Source organism: Triticum dicoccoides, chromosome 3B (genome assembly GCF_002162155.2).
Source record: "Triticum dicoccoides isolate Atlit2015 ecotype Zavitan chromosome 3B, WEW_v2.0, whole genome shotgun sequence".
NCBI lineage: Eukaryota > Viridiplantae > Streptophyta > Magnoliopsida > Poales > Poaceae > Triticum > Triticum dicoccoides.
The window spans coordinates 79,858,915-79,876,301 of record NC_041385.1 but is presented as its reverse complement, the minus strand read 5'-3'; the positions used below and the strand labels follow the sequence as shown (position 1 = coordinate 79,876,301).

Here is a 17,387-nt window from a genome sequence, read left to right as displayed (position 1 = left end):
GTTGCTGTTTACAATTAAGCTGGACGTCCCCGGTTCGATTCCGAGCACTAGCAGACTTTTTTTGCAGTCCGATAAACACAGAGAAAAAAAAGCTATGTGGGCCAGCCCAGCGAAGAAGGGGGTATGCGCCCGCGATTGCGATTTGTACTGTAACGGGCGCAGAGGGCGCCGAATAGGATTTAGCGGAATTGTGCGCTTCGTGATCGACGGGAATTCCCCACCCGGCGGCCGCCCCGACCCAGTCAGGCCTAGTAGCAGCCCTAGCGAACGAAACAGCCCAAATGCGGGGGGCATGAGCTTGGGCTCGGCCCAGCACGCCTCACTCCTCGCGCAGTCGTTAACCCGCCCCCCGCCCCCCGCCCTCTTCGTCGCCGCCGGCAGCGCTCCCTCGTCGCGCTCGCTGCCCCCGTCCACCATTCGCCTCCCGCGCAGGCCCTGTCTCTCCTTTACCCGCCGCCGCCCACTCCCGCTCGCCCCCGACGTCGTCTGCGGGCTGCAGCTCCGTTCCCTCCCGTACGTCCTGATGCCGGACCTCGTCGTCGACATCCTGCTGCCATCGGCAGGGGATTTTGGACCAGGCTATACCTCTACGTATTATTTTTTGAAAGGCTATACCTCTACGTATTATTTTTTGAAAGGCTATACCTCTACGTATTAGGAATGGGCAAGAGAAAAATAAAAAGCCCAATATGACCCATATGTGGTTAGCCCACGAAGAAACACACGCAGCTGTTCGGGCCACTGCTCGTCCTTTGACCTCGCTCCCTAATTCTTCCGTCATCTCGCCGCCACGGCTCGCTTCCTGCCTCGCGTGCTCGCTGACCTCGCCGGACGCCGTCCCTGCCTACCTCGCCGTCCCAGGAGTGGAGGAGCCGATTTCTTCTCCGTTTGCCCCGCCCAACGCTTGGAGTCTCGCCGCGTCTGCGGCTCCCACCGCCCTGCGTGTCTGTGCCCCTGCCCAGGTGCGGCAAGCCAGTAGCCGGCAGTGCCCCATTGCCTCGCGGGCGGTGGCTGGTACCCCTGCAATCCAGAGCCGCCAGACTAATCTGCAATTTGCCACTGTACAAATTTTCGATCTGAGGTACTGCCCATTCCCCATCTTTTGATTTAGGGATTTCTAATTGGTATCCATTCTAGTGCAGTACATATGTTGATGAACTGATGGACACACGTTTGCACATAGTCTGTTCCATTATGTTATTATGATTGATAGAAACAAAATTATTATTGCAGAAGTATTGAAGAATGAAGAGGACATGAAACATCTATTTTTTCAAAGACATGCTATGAACATAGGAAGAAGGCTAGTATGCCGGATGTGGCCGATGCAGAAGAACTAAGCGGAGAACTTGTGGTAGAAATAAAAACTCATGAACCAGCAGTGTCTGTGTCGGATGTGACGATAGAGCAAGATCACATACATCCAAGGCGAATGAAGAAGATATAATGTATTCTTTCATGGCAATGCAAAAAGGGTAGGCCAGAAACATAGTATTCTTTGAACTTCTCAAGGTATGTGGTATGGAACTTGTTGGCTGAAAGATACTTTGCGTCCTTCTTTTATGCAAAACTGAGACTTAATTGAGAATTCTCATCACTTAAGTTTGTAAGACTTAATTGTCAAAATTTTTTTGGACCACCCTATTTTCAAATCCTAGCTCCGCCACTGGCCATCGGCGGTTGACGTTTCCTTGTCCTGCAACCCGAACGGGAGCAAGTGAAGCTCTGTAAGTTGTTCCGTTCGATCCTTAGTTATCGAGGAACTGATTATGTATGTTATAAATTAGCTACACATAATCTATCTATTTTGTTGTTCCGGAACCTAACCCAAGATATTCATGTATGACCGGGGAAAGATTGATGCGAAGATACATTTCTTACCTGTGCTGCTTCAACTCGATACTGTACTGCTGATGATAATTCTTAATTGGCAAGTTCATGATAATCACAATGCTACTTTTGTGAGCAAGCTATACTTGTTTAACTGTATCAAGTGTTCCGTGTCTGATGCTTTGTACTCCTCATGGAAAGTTGGAATCAGTCTGTGTGTTCACACTTTTCTGAGGGCTATCTCCATGCGATGCACACGCCTGTTTATATCCAAAGTGTGAAAAAGTTCATGCTCATACGGCTGTTCAACTCGAAAATTCTATGGAAAAAATAAATAAACTCGGTTAGGTGTTAATTAGCTACAGTATGGTCATGTATAGCTAAACCAACATTTAATGAGACCCTTATTGTTAAACAGCATGTAAATATTCCCTCCTGTCTTTAGGCGCATTCAGACGTTTATACTCGCAGCCACAGTTTAGACAGCTTTTTGCCAAATGGCTTTACAACTTTCTCACAGCACACGGCTCACGGCTTCTCTCCCACAGGTACTTCCCCAAGCTGCTTTCTGTCAAGCCACAGCCGAACCAAACACAGCCTCAATCGATTGGGCTCGTTCGGGAGGTTTGATGACGATGGTCCGGGCGAATCCGGCGACGGCAGTTCTTGATTCGTACAAGCACATCAAGCGCTTGGCCGGTGGCCGGCCGGACCAGTTTGACCTTGCAGCGGTCCTGTCAGCGTGCGCGTGGCTGGACATCCTCGCCTGCGGCACACAGGTGCACTGTGACGCGGTGAAGAGTGGCTTCTTCTCGGGCGCCTTTTGTGCGACGGCGCTGGTGAACATGTACGCCAGGTGCGGCCGCGTGGGGGATGCCCGCAGGGTGTTCGGCGGAATCGCATGCCCGGACACCGTGTGCTGGACGAGCATGATCTCTGGGTACCACCGAGCTGGAAGATACGGGGAAGCATTGTCTTTGTTCTCGAGAATGTTGAAGATGGGATCTTCTCCGGACCAAGTGACTTGTGTCACCGTAATTTCCATTCTTGCGAGCTTGGGTAGGCTGGATGATGCTAGGGCCTTGCTGAAGAGGATGCCGGCGCCGAGCATGGTTGCTTGGAACGCTGTCATCTCCAGTTATGCGCAACAGAGTGGGATCAAGCATGAGGTCTTTGGATTGTATAAGGACATGAAGAGGCAGGGATTATGGCCCAGTAGATCGACTTTTGCCAGCATGCTAAGCGCAGCAGCCAATATGAAGGCGTCTGTTGAAGGTCGACAGTTCCACGCGTCCTCGGTAAGGCATGGCTTGGATGCAAATGTTTTCGTGGGTAGTTCTCTGATCAACCTTTATGCGAAATGTGGTTGCATTAGTGAGGCGAAGTCTGTGTTTGATTTCTCCCGTGAGAGGAACATTGTCATGTGGAATGCGATGCTCAATGGGCTTGTTCGAAATGAGCTACAAGAAGAGGCCATCCAAATGTTCTGGTATATGACGAGGCTTGGTCTTGAGGCTGATGAGTTCACGTTTGTCAGTGTTCTTGGTGCATGTGCCTACTTGGATTCACATTGCCTGGGAAGACAAGTGCAGTGTGTGACAATCAAGAATGGCATGGCTGCAAGCTTGCTTGTTGCTAATGCAACATTAGATATGCACTCCAAATTTGGAGCTACAGATGATGCGAAAACATTATTCAATCTGATTCCTTACAAGGATAGTGTATCCTGGAATGCCCTTATAGTTGGACTTGCACATAATGGAGAAGAGGAAGCAGCAATTGGTATGCTTGGATTGATGAATGCGGATGGTATAACACTAGATGAGGTGTCTTTTGCTACTGTAGTTAATGCATGTTCCAATATTCGAGCTACTGAGACTGGAAAGCAAATCCACTGCCTAGCAATGAAGTATAGTATCTGCTCTAATCATGCTGTTGGTAGCTCTCTGATTGATTTATATTCTAAGCATGGAGATGTGGAATCTTGTAGGAAGGTTTTGGCACAGGTAGATGCAAGTAGTATAGTCCCAATAAATGCTCTGATTGCGTGTCTTGTGCAGAACGATAGAGATGATGAAGCTATACAGTTGTTTCAGCAGGTTCTTAGAGATCGTTTAAAGCCCTCCAGCTTTACATTTTCAAGCATTCTTTCTGGTTGTACTGGACTTCTCAGTTCAATTGTTGGCAAACAAGCTCATTGTTACACAATGAAGTCTGGTCTTCTGACTGATGATTCTTCCCTTGGTGTTTTACTGATCCGGATATATTTGAAGTCCAAAATGCCTGAGGATGCCGACAAACTCTTGACAGAGATGCCAGATCACAAAAGCCTGCTTGAGTGGACAGCTATCATTTCAGGGTATGCTCAAAATGGTTACAGTTTGCAATCATTGGTATCATTTTGGAGAATGCGCAGTTATGATGTTCACTCAGATGAGGCGACCTTCGCTAGTATTCTCAAAGCTTGTTCAGAAATGACAGCTCTTAACGACGGGAAAGAGATACATGGGCTCATCATTAAATCTGGATTTAATTCTTATGAAACTTCAACTAGTGCCCTCATAGACATGTACTCCAAGTGTGGGGATATCACCTCATCCTTTGAAGCCTTCAAACAATTGGAAAACAAGCAAAGCATCACGTTATGGAACTCCATGATTGTTGGATTTGCAAAGAATGGTTATGCTGACGAAGCACTTCTGCTTTTTCAGAAAATGCAGAAGTCACAACTAAAGCCTGATGACGTTACATTCCTTGGTGTCCTAATCGCTTGTGCTCATGCTGGCTTAATTTCTGTGGGTCGGCATTACTTTGATTCTATGAACAAAGTCTATGGATTAAAGCCTAGAGTAGATCATTATGCGTGTTTTATTGATCTCCTTGGACGAGGTGGTCATCTTGAAGAGGCTGAAGAAGTTATTAACCAGTTGCCTTTCAGACCTGATGGTGTGATCTGGGCGACATACCTTGCAGGATGCAGAATGCACAATGATGAAGAAAGGGGGAAAGTTGCAGCAAAAAAACTTACCGAGTTGGAACCAGAAAACTCGTCTACATATGTGTTGGTTTCAGGCTTACATGCTGCAGCTGGTAACTGGGGTGAAGCTAAGATAGCCAGAGAAGCAATGCGAGGAAATGGAGTAACAAAATTTCCGGGATGTAGTTGGGTCACAGTAGGGAACAAGACAAGCTTATTTCTTGTACAAGACAAGAAACACCCCGACTCTCTTAGCATCTATGAAAAGCTTGATGATCTTACTGGAATGATGAAGAAAGATGATGACATTGAGGAGTATGATATGCTTATTTCAGCTGAAATGTTTACTTGATGACTCAAAACCCTTTTGAACCAAAATGCTCTGCTTAAGAATGAGGCCCTGATGTCATCTTCTGGCCAATCCAGGACTTGGGTAGATGCTTGGTTACCGAGGTAAAGAATTTGATATGCTTGGTCATATTTATTTGCGATTTTGATTCTGACCACTTTATTTTCTGCAGTTCTAGCATCACTGCATCAGCACAGCTTTAAGGACTATTGGTTTCACCCTGCATTCCGACTCAAGGGAGCCTAATTACCTGTGATGAAAACACTTTGTTCAGGTTCGTTTCTAGTTTATTTCTTTCAGAGAAGTAATTTTCACTATGGTTGTAAGCCTCTGAGGACTCGCAAAATTTCATATCTAGTTGTGGATACCAAGATGGCTTGTGAAGTTACCACGAGGTCTCATTCTTGATGTGGGAAGCGGTACCAGTGAAGATTCAGGGAGCAACTAGAACTCATGTATGCTCAGGTGCTTCAGCTTTTGCATTCATTTTAACACATTTGTATTCTGTGAGTTTTTAGTTCTCATTATACAAATTTATTTTATCTGTTCTAATCTTAATTTCCTGTCTAAAAATTTGCAGATGTTGCTTATTTGACGAATTTGATGTGGTGCCACAACTAGGTGGCACAGCTGCAGTTTTCCGATCTCTTATTTATGCATTCAGCTGGTCAGTTTTTTCGTATGAAGCTTGATGTTTATGTTGCTTTGGCAACTTTTGTGCTTTGGAACTTGATGAATGGTATCATTGCACGATGCACAGTGAGCTATAAACTTGATTGAACTTTATTCATGCAAAGTATTTCACTCATGATTATATGTGTTTAATGTAAATCTCTATTGTCCTTAGTCCTGTGTGTTCATGTTATTGACAGATATATATTCTTCGTTCTTTTTCAGGTTATTAGTCTTGTAGGAGCACAAAAGACAACTTTGTATCCTGATCATATTTTTCTACTTCTGAACTCCACACGGTCCTCTGAACCATTTAGGTAACCATGAAGAAATATAATAATACTGTTTTGCACATTCATTTTTTGATGCCTCACTATGACCATTTTTAAGTTGCGCTTTGCAGGATAGTGTGTTCAGTATGTCCGATTGCCAGGATATGCCGAAGGTCTGATTTTGTCCAGTATAAATCAATGGGCAGTTATATGTTGAATTATATATCTGCCAGTGTTTCAGATGTGATTGTTAATAACCACTCTGCTGTCTTTCTTGTGAACTAACATTTCAGAACTGCCGCATTGGGCTGCATGCCACACTGTACTATTTTGTGTGACATGGATAATGCTACCCTGTTTATAATCTTTATTCGGTTAGATTGCAAAGAAAACTACTTAGCAGCATCCTGCCATGTTTCATCATTTTTATTCATTGTGGGTAGCAGTTACTTATTGGCTCCAGAAAACAAATGAGCATAGCTGGATGGAGCTCCAGCATCTTGAGTTCTTGGTGTTGCACCTGTGAGACTGCAGGTTTGTGACTTGACCGATCTATTTAATATTTTGTTGGAACTTTCCATTAAATAGGTTGCAGCAAATCTTTCCTACATCTGTTGTTATTACAGATATATGTTACTTTCCACAGTAGGCACAGTACTACAATGCACCGATGGCTTTGTGTTCAGTTACACTGTTACAAATCATGATTTAGTTATTATTTCCATAAGTTGTTATGTCCCTCTGTCAATTAGGTTGGAAGCTTAGAGGTTTAGATAATTTCTTAATATTGCATAGGTTCAAACTATTGTGAATACTGTACAAAGCTTCGTTTGCCAACATTCTTTTTATTCTGATCTCATTCAATGATAATTCTCTGATATGCTTTAGGTCATTGTAGACATATAATTTTGCAATGCTGCTTAGCTAGATATGTCATGTGCTTTTTTATAGTTTGTGACTGAAACGGGATATCTTTTCCTAAACAATCATGTGTCGTTCACGTCCTGGGTCTGTTTAACATTCAGTGATTGTTGTAGTATTAGAAAAAAGTCTGTACAGCTCCTTTGTTGCTGCCAGTATCGTTATGTAAATTCAACATTGATGTTGAATGTTATTACTGTACATGATTTACACAAAACCAGTATTCTTATCCCTTCGGGTGTTGCAGGTCCAGACAATCTGATGCCTTTAGAATTGGCTCTCAAATTTTCAACCGAGATTAGAGCTAGTGAATGATTTTCAGTTTATATAGTCATACACATACTCAAGGAGTCCATACCTTGGCCTCTGTGCAAGATATTCTTACTTTCAGGTAAGCTCCATTCTGTAAAAGCATTATAGCAGCTACTAGAAACTCCGAATATGAGGTTTATTGAGATACCGAAATCCCAGTTTGAGATTCATCGAGATATGGAGGTCTTATTTGACCATGTAATTTCAATCTTATCCCAGTGAATATTGTTGTTTTCGTTTTTAATACAACATTGCTATACTTATAATGACTTTCCTTTGTTTAGTTCAGCGCCATTCTGTTCTTGTATTTGTTTTGGTAAAAAAAAACTCTCACTATCAAATGTATGATGTAAATCCTTTTTGCTCGGCAGTAGTAAATTTCATAGAGCCGATGTAATATATAATGTGATTATTGCTCTAAAAGTTGCAAATGCGTAATGCTGATTGTACTTGAAAGATGACTAATTGATTATCCATACATGCCTACCATATTATAAACAGACCTTCCGACTTGCCCCTTCTGTAGGGATGCATGCTGACATGTCCTCATCGTTTCTAGCTGGTTTTAGTGCATCTTTTGTCCTGCTTCAGCTAGTTACCCTGAATCCTCTTTTCTCCTGTTCCAGCTGATTAGCAGCCACTATTGTTCAGGAATTTTGAGTGGCGCACGTCCTGGCCTGGCGAGCCGATGACCGGGCAGAACCGCAATCACCGTCGCCGCCATACTTTTGTGTACTGCTTGGTTCATTGCACGCGGCCTGTACAAATTGCTTTGTTAGTTATTTGCGTGAGCCTCAGCCCCTTTAGTGTGTCAAGGACAAAGCAAAAGAAGAGGGGAGTGGCTAGCCAGATTGCCCACAACTCAGCTCATCAGGTGCATCCATACAATGTCGAGCTGGACATCATTTGTCAAGGTTTGTGCACATTGAAAATTCTTGCTGTGGACAGGAATGATATTCATGGCAAACTGATGTAGCTTCTTATATATGTACCATATTAGGTTGATCCATCTGAATTAAGTTAATCTAATAAAATTATTTATTCAACCCAAGCTCGGCAATGCTACTAATTTGAATGCTAAAATTATCCAGGTAACTATAGTTAGTGGATAAGCAGGTCCCTTTAAAAAGAATGTTGGGTTTTCTTATTAGCTTTTGGCAGTTTTGCAATGAGAATGGTTTCACAACGGCAGACTGTTCAGGTTTATAAGGCCATTGTATCCATGAGGATATTTGTTATTCTTATTTTATTTCTGAATATATCTCTTGCCATTTTTGTATGTTACAGAGCACCTCATATTGGTGTAGCTTAGATGCATTTTTCAACATTGGTCATCTAAATTTAATGAATGAGATCATTTACCTTTTGGCCCCAGGGACGAGATCGACGGGCAGCAGCAGCTCGAGTTCACCTCACAGAACGAACCTATATATGATAAGCAAACTAGTCCCTTCATATTTGTGTTAGCTAGTTCATGCACGCCGAAGGTCGCTTGCATCTTTGCTCGGCTCAATGAGTCTTGTTTTTGTCTTGTCTATTTTCTTTTGGAAATGAAAAGGAAGTGAAAAAAAAGGACCCGGTTAGACTCAAAAGTAATATCTGAATTCGGGTTCAAATCGGTCGTGTACGGTGTTCACTAAAACGGGCGTCACTTGGAGTGCGGATTTCCAGCTACCGTTATTTTAGAAACACTCACATAGAGGAGACTTTTTGGTCCATCAAAGACTCGTGTATTTATCCAAAAAAGAAGTTCAAAGACTTGTATGTAGTTGAGTTGGATTCTACTTCTGTATGCAGAAGAAGAAGAAGAAAAAATCAATGCTTTTGCGATGTAAAAATACGGTATTCGAATAGCGGCCTCCCTACCCTCAAACCCCCATTAGGCATTTTCAGCGTGACTTTTCCATACATACTCTGTTTTGGTAGAATGAGCTCTTTGGTCGCTGTGGCAGGTAAAGTAGGGATGGGTGACAAGTAATTCCGGACGGAAGAAGTATCAATGGTCTTGATTGTCCATAGGCTCCTTTGGTTAGACAGACGTAGGAAGGAGTAGCTTGTCCTGTCGCCAACCCAATCCCTTTATATTTGTTTTTTTAGACAATCCTTTTATATTTGTGGTAGCTAGTCCATGCATGGCACAAGCAAGCGTGGCCATAGATTCAGAGGTTGAGAGAGCATTTGGGCCAGAAATTTTGTTACAAGAAAAGCGGTGTGAGATGGAACACGTCTGTGGAGCAGCCGACAGCGACGTGGAGGAGGAAGAAGATGAACAAGACAGCCGTACAAATGACCCCTTTCTTTTCTTACCAATCCCAGCTGCAGCTCCATCGTTTTACTGCTTGTTACTGCTGGCTACCTCCGTTCCGTGGTCATGGCGGCTTGCCTCTCCCCCACGCTCCCTCGCCAGACCATCCACCGCCGCCGCTGCTGGACCACAAAGCCTCCCTCCTCCCCCTCCACGGCCACCTGCCACCAGCGCCACCACCATCATAAGCTCATCGGAACGCGCTACGGCGCCATCTACGCACGCGCCTCCCCCGCGGACCCTGTCGCCCAGGGCCTCGACGCCGACGATTTCCGCCACCCGCTCGACAAGCAGGTCAGTTCCTAGTTCATACAGTATTTATTTTCTTTTCTTTTCTGTGTGTGTTGTTTGATTTGTTCTTCTCATATGGGTATGTATGCCACTAATCATTTTCTTGTTTTGCAGAACACTTTGCTGCTCAAAGCAATTCCAGGGCTCAACGATATAGGCAAGGCTTTGCTAGGTACTCCGATTCTCTGTTTCCCACCTATCATTTCAGTACCCAAGATGATCTACTTCTAGAAGCTAACACTATTTTGCTGATGCAGGGCCGGTTTCTGAGCAAGTTAACATTGGATCATCGGTTCTCGTCTCTGAAAACCAGGTCCCTCTGTCAGAACCGATCATATCTAAATCACCTCATTTATTTTAGTGCACCCGGACTGAACCCATAACCTGTTGTATGCCTTTCAGTTACCTGAACTTCACCAGCTCATGACCGAAGCTGCGAAAATCCTGAACACGGAAGCACCCGACTTTTACATACGGCAAAACCCTGTCCCTAACGCTTACACCTTAGCGATAAATGGGAAAAGGCCGTTCGTCGTCGTCCACACTAGCCTCGTGGAGCTGCTCACTAGAAAGGAATTGCAGGTAACAAGGATCATCCAAATAGGCTGATGAATCACTAACACATACGAGTAGTAACTAGTAACGGCTAGCTACATGCTGAATGTATGCAAATTACTCATGTGGAGTTGTGTGTTTTGGTTAGGCTGTTTTGGCACATGAGCTGGGTCACCTCAAGTGCGATCATGGCGTCTGGCTTACCTTTGCCAACATACTAACAATGGGAGCATATACCGTGCCTGGTAGGCCCTCTATCTTTCTTTCACACAATCTCATGTATTTGTGAGGCTGAATCACTGTGTGTAATGCATCTGATGTAATTACATGTGTGCACTTTCTTCAGGTTTGGGAATGGTTGCCGGGTTCCTTGAAGAACAGCTGTTCAGGTGGCTGCGAGCCGCGGAGCTGACCTGCGACAGGGCGGCTCTTCTCGTAGTACAAGACCCCAAGGTAGTACCGTTCAGCAAAGTAGTTATTTTCGTCCTCTATAGTTGATGATAATCTCTGATGAATGTATCTGTTTTAGCATCATGCGATCTGAATCTGATACGCTGGTGTTTACTTTACTGTCAAGAGGTTGTCATCTCAGTCCTGATGAAGCTCGCGGGAGGATGCCCGTCCCTGTCGGACCAGCTGAACGTGGACGCCTTCCTGGAGCAAGCCCGCTCCTACGACAAGGCCTCGTCGAACCCGGTCGGGTGGTACATCCGGTCAGTTCAATTCCGCATGAACCTGTGAGCTTGATAGGCTGCATGTTAACTGACATGGTGAGATTGTTGTGATGATGAACAATGTGATTTGCTTGTGTGTTGCAGGAACGCTCAGACGAGGGAGCTGTCGCACCCTCTGCCCGTGATGCGAGCCCGCGAGATGGACGAGTGGTCGCGGAGCCAAGAGTACAGGACCCTGTTGCAAAAAATGTTTCGGTAGGATGTCGGTCTTGTCTGTCTGTGTACGAATGAAATGAAATAGAAGATAGCTTCGGAGTGGTGGTGGTGGTGGTACAAAACTAAAGAAGCAGTAGAGCTGAGCAGAGTGTATATATACATCAATACATGCAACTGAAAAGTAGATTGGGTGCAGTAAATGTTTTAAACTTTTCGAATGAGCATTTTATACGGCGCCGCCTATCCATTCTTGTAATCACACACAAGTTGTTCATTTTGAGCCCGGGTAGGAGGGCATTAGGCAAGTGGTTCGGATTTGCGTCTGAAAGCTGTGATGGTGCCGCACTGCAGAATCCGGGGAGGTGCCGAGCTATTTTGAATTTGGGAGGACCAGCGAGAACATCTCAGCACTACCCGCGTAAAAACAAAATCATCTAGCGACTAGTCCCACCGTGTCGTCGAAAACACTCTTATATTACGGGACGGAGGGAGTGGAAGAAAAGAAGAGAAGGAAAACACCAAGGAAACCGATAAGGTTTCCCCACTTCCATTGATCCAGATCCAGAGAATAGAGACAGACAATAGAGTTATGGGATGACGACGCAGTGCCAACCACCACTAGTGAGTAGTGACTCGGCTGCGGCGGCGTCGAGATGTTTCTTCCGCTTCTTGTTGCCTCCTCCGCCTGTGCATCCACCTCCACCGGCTTCTTCTCCGGCTCCGGCTGCTCCTTCCGAGATGCTTCTCCCGTTCCACACCACCACACCACCAGGGTAGGTAAGAATGTACTAGTATGTATGAGCACTCATTCTCTCCTCCTATCCTACCTCCAATTGAACTAGTAAATCGAAATAATATAGGAATAATTGGCAATTCTGAACTTAATCCAGGGTGTGAGCAAGGCGGGGTTGCGGTGTGGATCGAGTCCCCTCCTCCTGCGCTCCGTATCGACATCTTCTCCGTTTCCTCGTTATTTCCGAGAAGCGGTCACCGGCGGCGGCGGCAACGCCAGAACCGTCGTTGCAGCAGCAGCAGCTGACAGCTCCTACAGCTTATCAACAAACGATATAGTGTGTGCCACCTACAACCCACTCTTCCTGTGATGGATGTATCATGTAGTACTATGTCTGTAACTGTGCAAGTATGTTCTTGTGCAGCGATGCGTGGTCATGGACATCGAGGGCACCACCACCCCCATCTCCTTCGTCGCCGACGTGCTTTTCCCCTACGCATGTGCCAACGCCCGCGCCCACCTCGCCGCCACATACCACACCCAGCAGACCCGGGAAGACATCGCCCTCCTCCGCGCACAAATCGACAAGGACCTGGCCGAGGGGGTCCCCGGCGCCGTCCCACTCCCACAGCCCGACGACACCGACCAAGACAAGACCATCGACGCGCTGGTGGCCAACGTGCAGGCCATGATCGACGCGGACCGGAAGCTCACGGCGCTCAAGCAGCTGCAGGGCCGCGTGTGGCGGCGGGGCTTCGAGAGCGGTGAGATCAAGGGGGAAGTCTACGACGACGTCGTCCAAGCTCTCGCGGAGTGGGACCGCAAAGGGGTTAAGAGCTACATCTACTCCAGCGGGAGCAGGGAGGCGCAGCGGCTCATCTTCGGCAACACCGCCGCCCACGGCGACCTCCGGCGGTATCTCTCCGCCTTCTTCGACACCAACGTCGGGTACGCGCACGGTAGCAATGTAGATATCATCACTGTACATTCCATTTCATCTGCATTTGAACCCTGATGCCATGGATGCTGAGGTTGCAGAGGCAAGAAAGAGTCTCGCAGTTACTACGAGATCTGGCAGACCCTCGGCGTCGACAGCCCGTCCCAGATACTCTTCCTGACCGATGTCCACCAGGAAGCCACCGCCGCAAGGGATGCAGGTCAGCACCAGCCACACTGATCACATCATCCCCTCCCTCCCTCCTTTTTTTAGTCTCACTCACAAATTCTGTCCTCACAACAGCATGAACTATCTCACTCATAATCTAGTGTACTCTTGTTCTCCAACAATCAATCGTTGAGTTATACTCCCTCTGTCCTAAAATTCTTGTCTTACATTTGTCTAGATACGGATGTATCTAATACTAAAACGTGACTTGATACATCAGTATTTGGACAAATCTAAGACAAGAATTTTGGGACGGAGGGAGTACTACATAACTGAATAAAACACAGCATTTCGCCGAAATAACGTTTCCTTGCGGGGGGCGTTCGAGTAACTTCCACACACACTCACTCAAAAGAACGCAGTAATATATGTTTCAGACACAAGATAAAAAAAAGCAGCACTTCACAAAATGAGCTGCATCGTAAATCCATAGTGCTTGCCTTTCGCATACTCACAGATGGCTTGATTCATCTACTGGTTTTGCAGGTCTTGAGGTGCTAATATCGATCAGGCCTGGAAACGCGCCGCTTCCTGAGGATCACGGCTTCCAGACCATCACGTCGTTTGCTCAAATCGCCACCTGAATGCCACAGCGAGCTCACCCCTGCCATATATGTGCACAAGAGTATTATTTACGAAGGGAACCGACCTCAAAAGTTTTTTTTTTACCGCGTACACTAGAGCAGTTGACAACTCATTAAGTTGCCAACACAAGAATCCAAATGATTGTTTCAAGACCTTGTGTAAAACCATGACTCGCTATCAGCAGGTTTCCTAAACGCAGACACATGTGTGTATTTTATCAAAACCTGGTACTGAAATTCGTCCACGAAACATAAGATATTGAGTGATTTTACAAGTGTCTGGTTCAACACCACGCATTAATAAGAGAGTGAGACGAACCTTGGTCTCGTTTTGCATCTACTTCAACCTAACATGGTATCCACTCAAATGCCAAAATTGGCACATGTATTCCTTCAGCCTTGAATGACTGCCATTACACATGTTCGAAAAGGTGAAAGATACAAATAAACTGCAGAATAAGGGCAGCCAAATCAGCAGCACGAGAATTCACTATGTGGCAAAAACATGATATTGAAATCGGCGCTCCCTCACCTCAACCTTGCATTTCAACATCTGTGGATTCAATCTCCATACTGTTTGATTGAACAGAGGCTACCAGATCCTCAATTCTCAGAGGAGCATGCCTGGCAGCATACTGGAACAAAACCTGAACACACAAAATCAACAAGTTAGCTACATGTGGTGGATACAGAAACATTGGTTGAATCAGTGCATGGTCATGTGTCACTTACTTTGGAGTGGCTGTCAGCGGAAGTACGAGAACGGTTCAGCTTCCCGGCAAGTTGCAGCTGACCAATCTCCATCTTCCCATCCACAAGTTTCACACTTTCATCTCTTACACTGAAGCGAAGAAGGTTCCCAGGCCGCAGGTTTGACTGCACAAAAAGCACGATCACATTAGTATGTTTGTGCTTAAAACATATTCAGAAGTGGGATACAGACAGGCGATCACTCTACAGGAAGGCATGTAAAATGAGAAAGAGCATGTGAAGTCCAAAAAAAAAAAACAATTTGTCAAACCTAAGTGCATCACCACAGAATTAAGGAACGAGCATGGACATGAACCAGATATTAGTCGCAATCAGCTATAAGATGATGCTCTAAGCCTCTACATGGTAGGCGATGTGGCGGCACATTTTAAGAACTTAAGTTTATTTGCACCAGGACTCAGAGCCTGCATGCTAATTTACTTATATTTTGTGGAAATAAGCTGCATTTCAAAATCGTACCTTCTGGATAAATTCGTTGTCCAAGCTACCAAATGCAATTGGAGGATCATCAGAAGTAACTAGCTTTCCATCCTCTTGCAGCTCCAACACAACCTGATACCAATGGACAAAACAAGGTCAGTAAAACTATTAAGGGATGAAGTGAAGCAGTAGTAGCAGGCACAACAATTATTTTCTTATTTTTAAGAAAAGAGCAATTTATAATGGCTACAACATGAACAGAATAATAGAGAAAAAGAACCTACGTGTTGCTCAGTTGGAACTTGTCCCTCACTATCCGTATCAAGAAGATATTGGCTGCAAGTCTCGTCTTTCCATACTAGCGTAAGGGGTGTGATTCCAGCTTGATAATGTGCATGCCTGATTAGAAAACAAAAATCACCTAAATCAGCAATTCAATGGTGTAAACTGTAAAACGGAGTAAACATATTAATAAAGGTCTGGAAACAGAAGTTACTTGTTATAGAACAGCAAGCCATCTTTAACATAAGGTGTGCTTCCCGAATATGCTGCCTGAAGGCCATCAAGCGTGGACTCATACATAGGAACAGCACTGAATCTATACCGATGGTATGTCGATGGAGGATCGCCAGCAGAAGTCTCCGTAAGCTTGGAGTTCACCCAGAAAAATCTGAACTCAGCAGTGCAATCATAGAGCGAATAGCCTCGCCAACAAATCATATCAACGATGTAGTACGTCTCATCAGGCTGCAGCACAACAGCAACAGAAAGGTTAGAACAGGCCCAAAAGCAAACAAAATCCAGCTGCGAATGACATCAAAATAAAAATTGTTTGCTTGGGTACCTCATGGAATATGCAGTCAAGGATAGAGTAGGAGCTTGCAGGACCAGAGAGTCCTTTCTTGGACCCGTTGGGTAAGGCGGAGGGGAACCGGTGAAGAATGGTTCCGTTACGGAGCCTGCTAATCGTGATGCCGTTCGACGACACGACCATGCATCGTTTGCCAGCGGGTCTGGCAGAAACATGCCTGCATATACAGAAAAAATGTTTAAACAATGTCAATCCTTCTTCATCTGTAATAACTTGACTTGTCAGTGTAATACCAGTGCTATTTCGCAACAGTAGGGTAAAGTAAGCTGTAGTCAACTGTGTTCTAGCTAGAAGAGCACAAAAATAGCTACAGTATGGGTGAGGATGAACTGGCAAGGGCATGCGTATTGCTATCCATAATCAAATAGTCATCTTTGGAGGGAACTAGAGCCAAATCGAATAAGTAGAATCAAGATGAGGGGAGATGGGGAATTACCAGTCGCGGGCGAGGTGGGGAGGGGCGTCGACCATCCACTCCGGGAGCATGATCTGGCGGGCGAACCAGCGGCGCTGGTCGGGGCCGCGGAGCTTGGCTGCGGCCGAGGCGACGTCGGCGACGGTGGGATCATGTCCGCGTTCGTCGGGGGCGTCGGGGGAGGGCGGGGGTTGGTCGGCGGCGGCGGGGGAGGAGGGTTGGGGAGAGAGCAGGGAGTTGGCGAGGCTGCGCGCGCGCGCCTGGGCGTCGGCGCGGCGGGCGGACTGGGTCTGGAGGGCGGAGTCGCGGCGGCGCTGCTGGTCGGAGATGGCCGGGCGCTTGTAGGGGCGGCGGGGGGCGTGCTGCGGCGGCGCCATGGCTGACTTGAACGGAGGATGACGGCTTCAGGTTCGGGGACCTTTTATGACGACGATTTTTGATTCGGGGCCACACCGAAGCGGGCCGGGTTATCCGATTTCACCTCTTTCTTTTCCCCCGAATTTGGAGCCGGGACGGACACGGTCGGATACGGATTCCAATATCGAATCACTCCCTCCGTTTCCCTTTGCTCCGCGTATTATGTTCGTCTTACACAGAGCTTGACAAAAAAATGTTTAAAAACATGAAAAATATTTACAATGCCAACTTATTTATGATGAACTTTGTTGATATTGATTTGATATTGTGAATATTGACATGCTTTTTTTATAGTTATGGTCAAAGCGGAAAAGTTTGACGTAAGACAAGACAAACCTAATATACCAACTAAGGATGTGTTGGGTTTGGCCCACATGTCAGTGACCTCAAGGTAGGTGCCTTTAAGGCACCGAAGCTATGTCCGTTGGGTTTTAGGGCTATCTTCCCAGGGACACGGGATAGTCTACAGTAGTCGACACCTGTTTGGATCTGGGACGAGGAAGGATAGGGTCAGCTATATGCTCCAAATTCTCCTCAGAAGCGGGATGTGGTGAGCCGTGAAAAAATGACGGGTGGCGGCAACCACCGCACGCGCACGTTTATGTCAGTCATGCACGAGGCATTTTTTTTGCCTATA

General features: G+C 45.9%; 2 protein-coding genes and 1 pseudogene across 12 annotated transcripts; 2 read left to right on the top strand and 1 right to left on the bottom strand.

Moving 5' to 3' along the window:
- Positions 1 to 615: 615 nt before the first annotated feature.
- Positions 616 to 9,503, top strand: LOC119274852 (pentatricopeptide repeat-containing protein At3g09040, mitochondrial-like). 9 transcript variants are annotated; one of them, XM_037555594.1, is made up of 12 exons: positions 616 to 1,081; positions 1,234 to 1,512; positions 1,659 to 1,727; positions 2,379 to 5,260; positions 5,329 to 5,430; positions 5,515 to 5,621; positions 5,737 to 5,915; positions 6,054 to 6,145; positions 6,232 to 6,634; positions 7,269 to 7,412; positions 7,960 to 8,247; positions 8,709 to 9,503. In XM_037555594.1, exon 4 carries the CDS (start codon positions 2,460 to 2,462, stop codon positions 5,157 to 5,159), a length of 2,700 nt encoding a protein of 899 aa, XP_037411491.1. In that variant the 5' UTR covers positions 616 to 1,081; positions 1,234 to 1,512; positions 1,659 to 1,727; positions 2,379 to 2,459; the 3' UTR covers positions 5,160 to 5,260; positions 5,329 to 5,430; positions 5,515 to 5,621; positions 5,737 to 5,915; positions 6,054 to 6,145; positions 6,232 to 6,634; positions 7,269 to 7,412; positions 7,960 to 8,247; positions 8,709 to 9,503. The 9 variants fall into 9 exon arrangements, with proteins under 9 accessions (XP_037411491.1, XP_037411492.1, XP_037411490.1 ...); XM_037555595.1 differs by lacking the exon at positions 1,659 to 1,727; XM_037555593.1 differs by having other exon boundaries at positions 1,234 to 1,727.
- A 120-nt stretch (positions 9,504 to 9,623) lies between these two features.
- LOC119274854 lies at positions 9,624 to 14,128 on the top strand (annotated as a pseudogene).
- On the bottom strand, positions 13,538 to 16,736 carry LOC119274853 (snurportin-1-like). 3 transcript variants are annotated; one of them, XR_005135357.1, is made up of 9 exons: positions 16,355 to 16,736; positions 15,892 to 16,075; positions 15,544 to 15,794; positions 15,332 to 15,446; positions 15,087 to 15,179; positions 14,589 to 14,732; positions 14,389 to 14,503; positions 14,176 to 14,305; positions 13,538 to 13,876 (listed from the first exon to the last, which is right to left on the bottom strand). XR_005135357.1 is itself a non-coding variant. In XM_037555597.1 (8 exons), exons 1-7 carry the CDS (start codon positions 16,708 to 16,710, stop codon positions 14,390 to 14,392), a joined length of 1,257 nt encoding a protein of 418 aa, XP_037411494.1. In that variant the 5' UTR covers positions 16,711 to 16,736; the 3' UTR covers positions 13,538 to 13,876; position 14,389. The 3 variants fall into 3 exon arrangements, 1 of the variants encoding a protein (XP_037411494.1); XR_005135358.1 differs by having other exon boundaries at positions 14,176 to 14,263; positions 16,355 to 16,735; XM_037555597.1 differs by lacking the exon at positions 14,176 to 14,305.
- Positions 16,737 to 17,387: the final 651 nt, after the last annotated feature.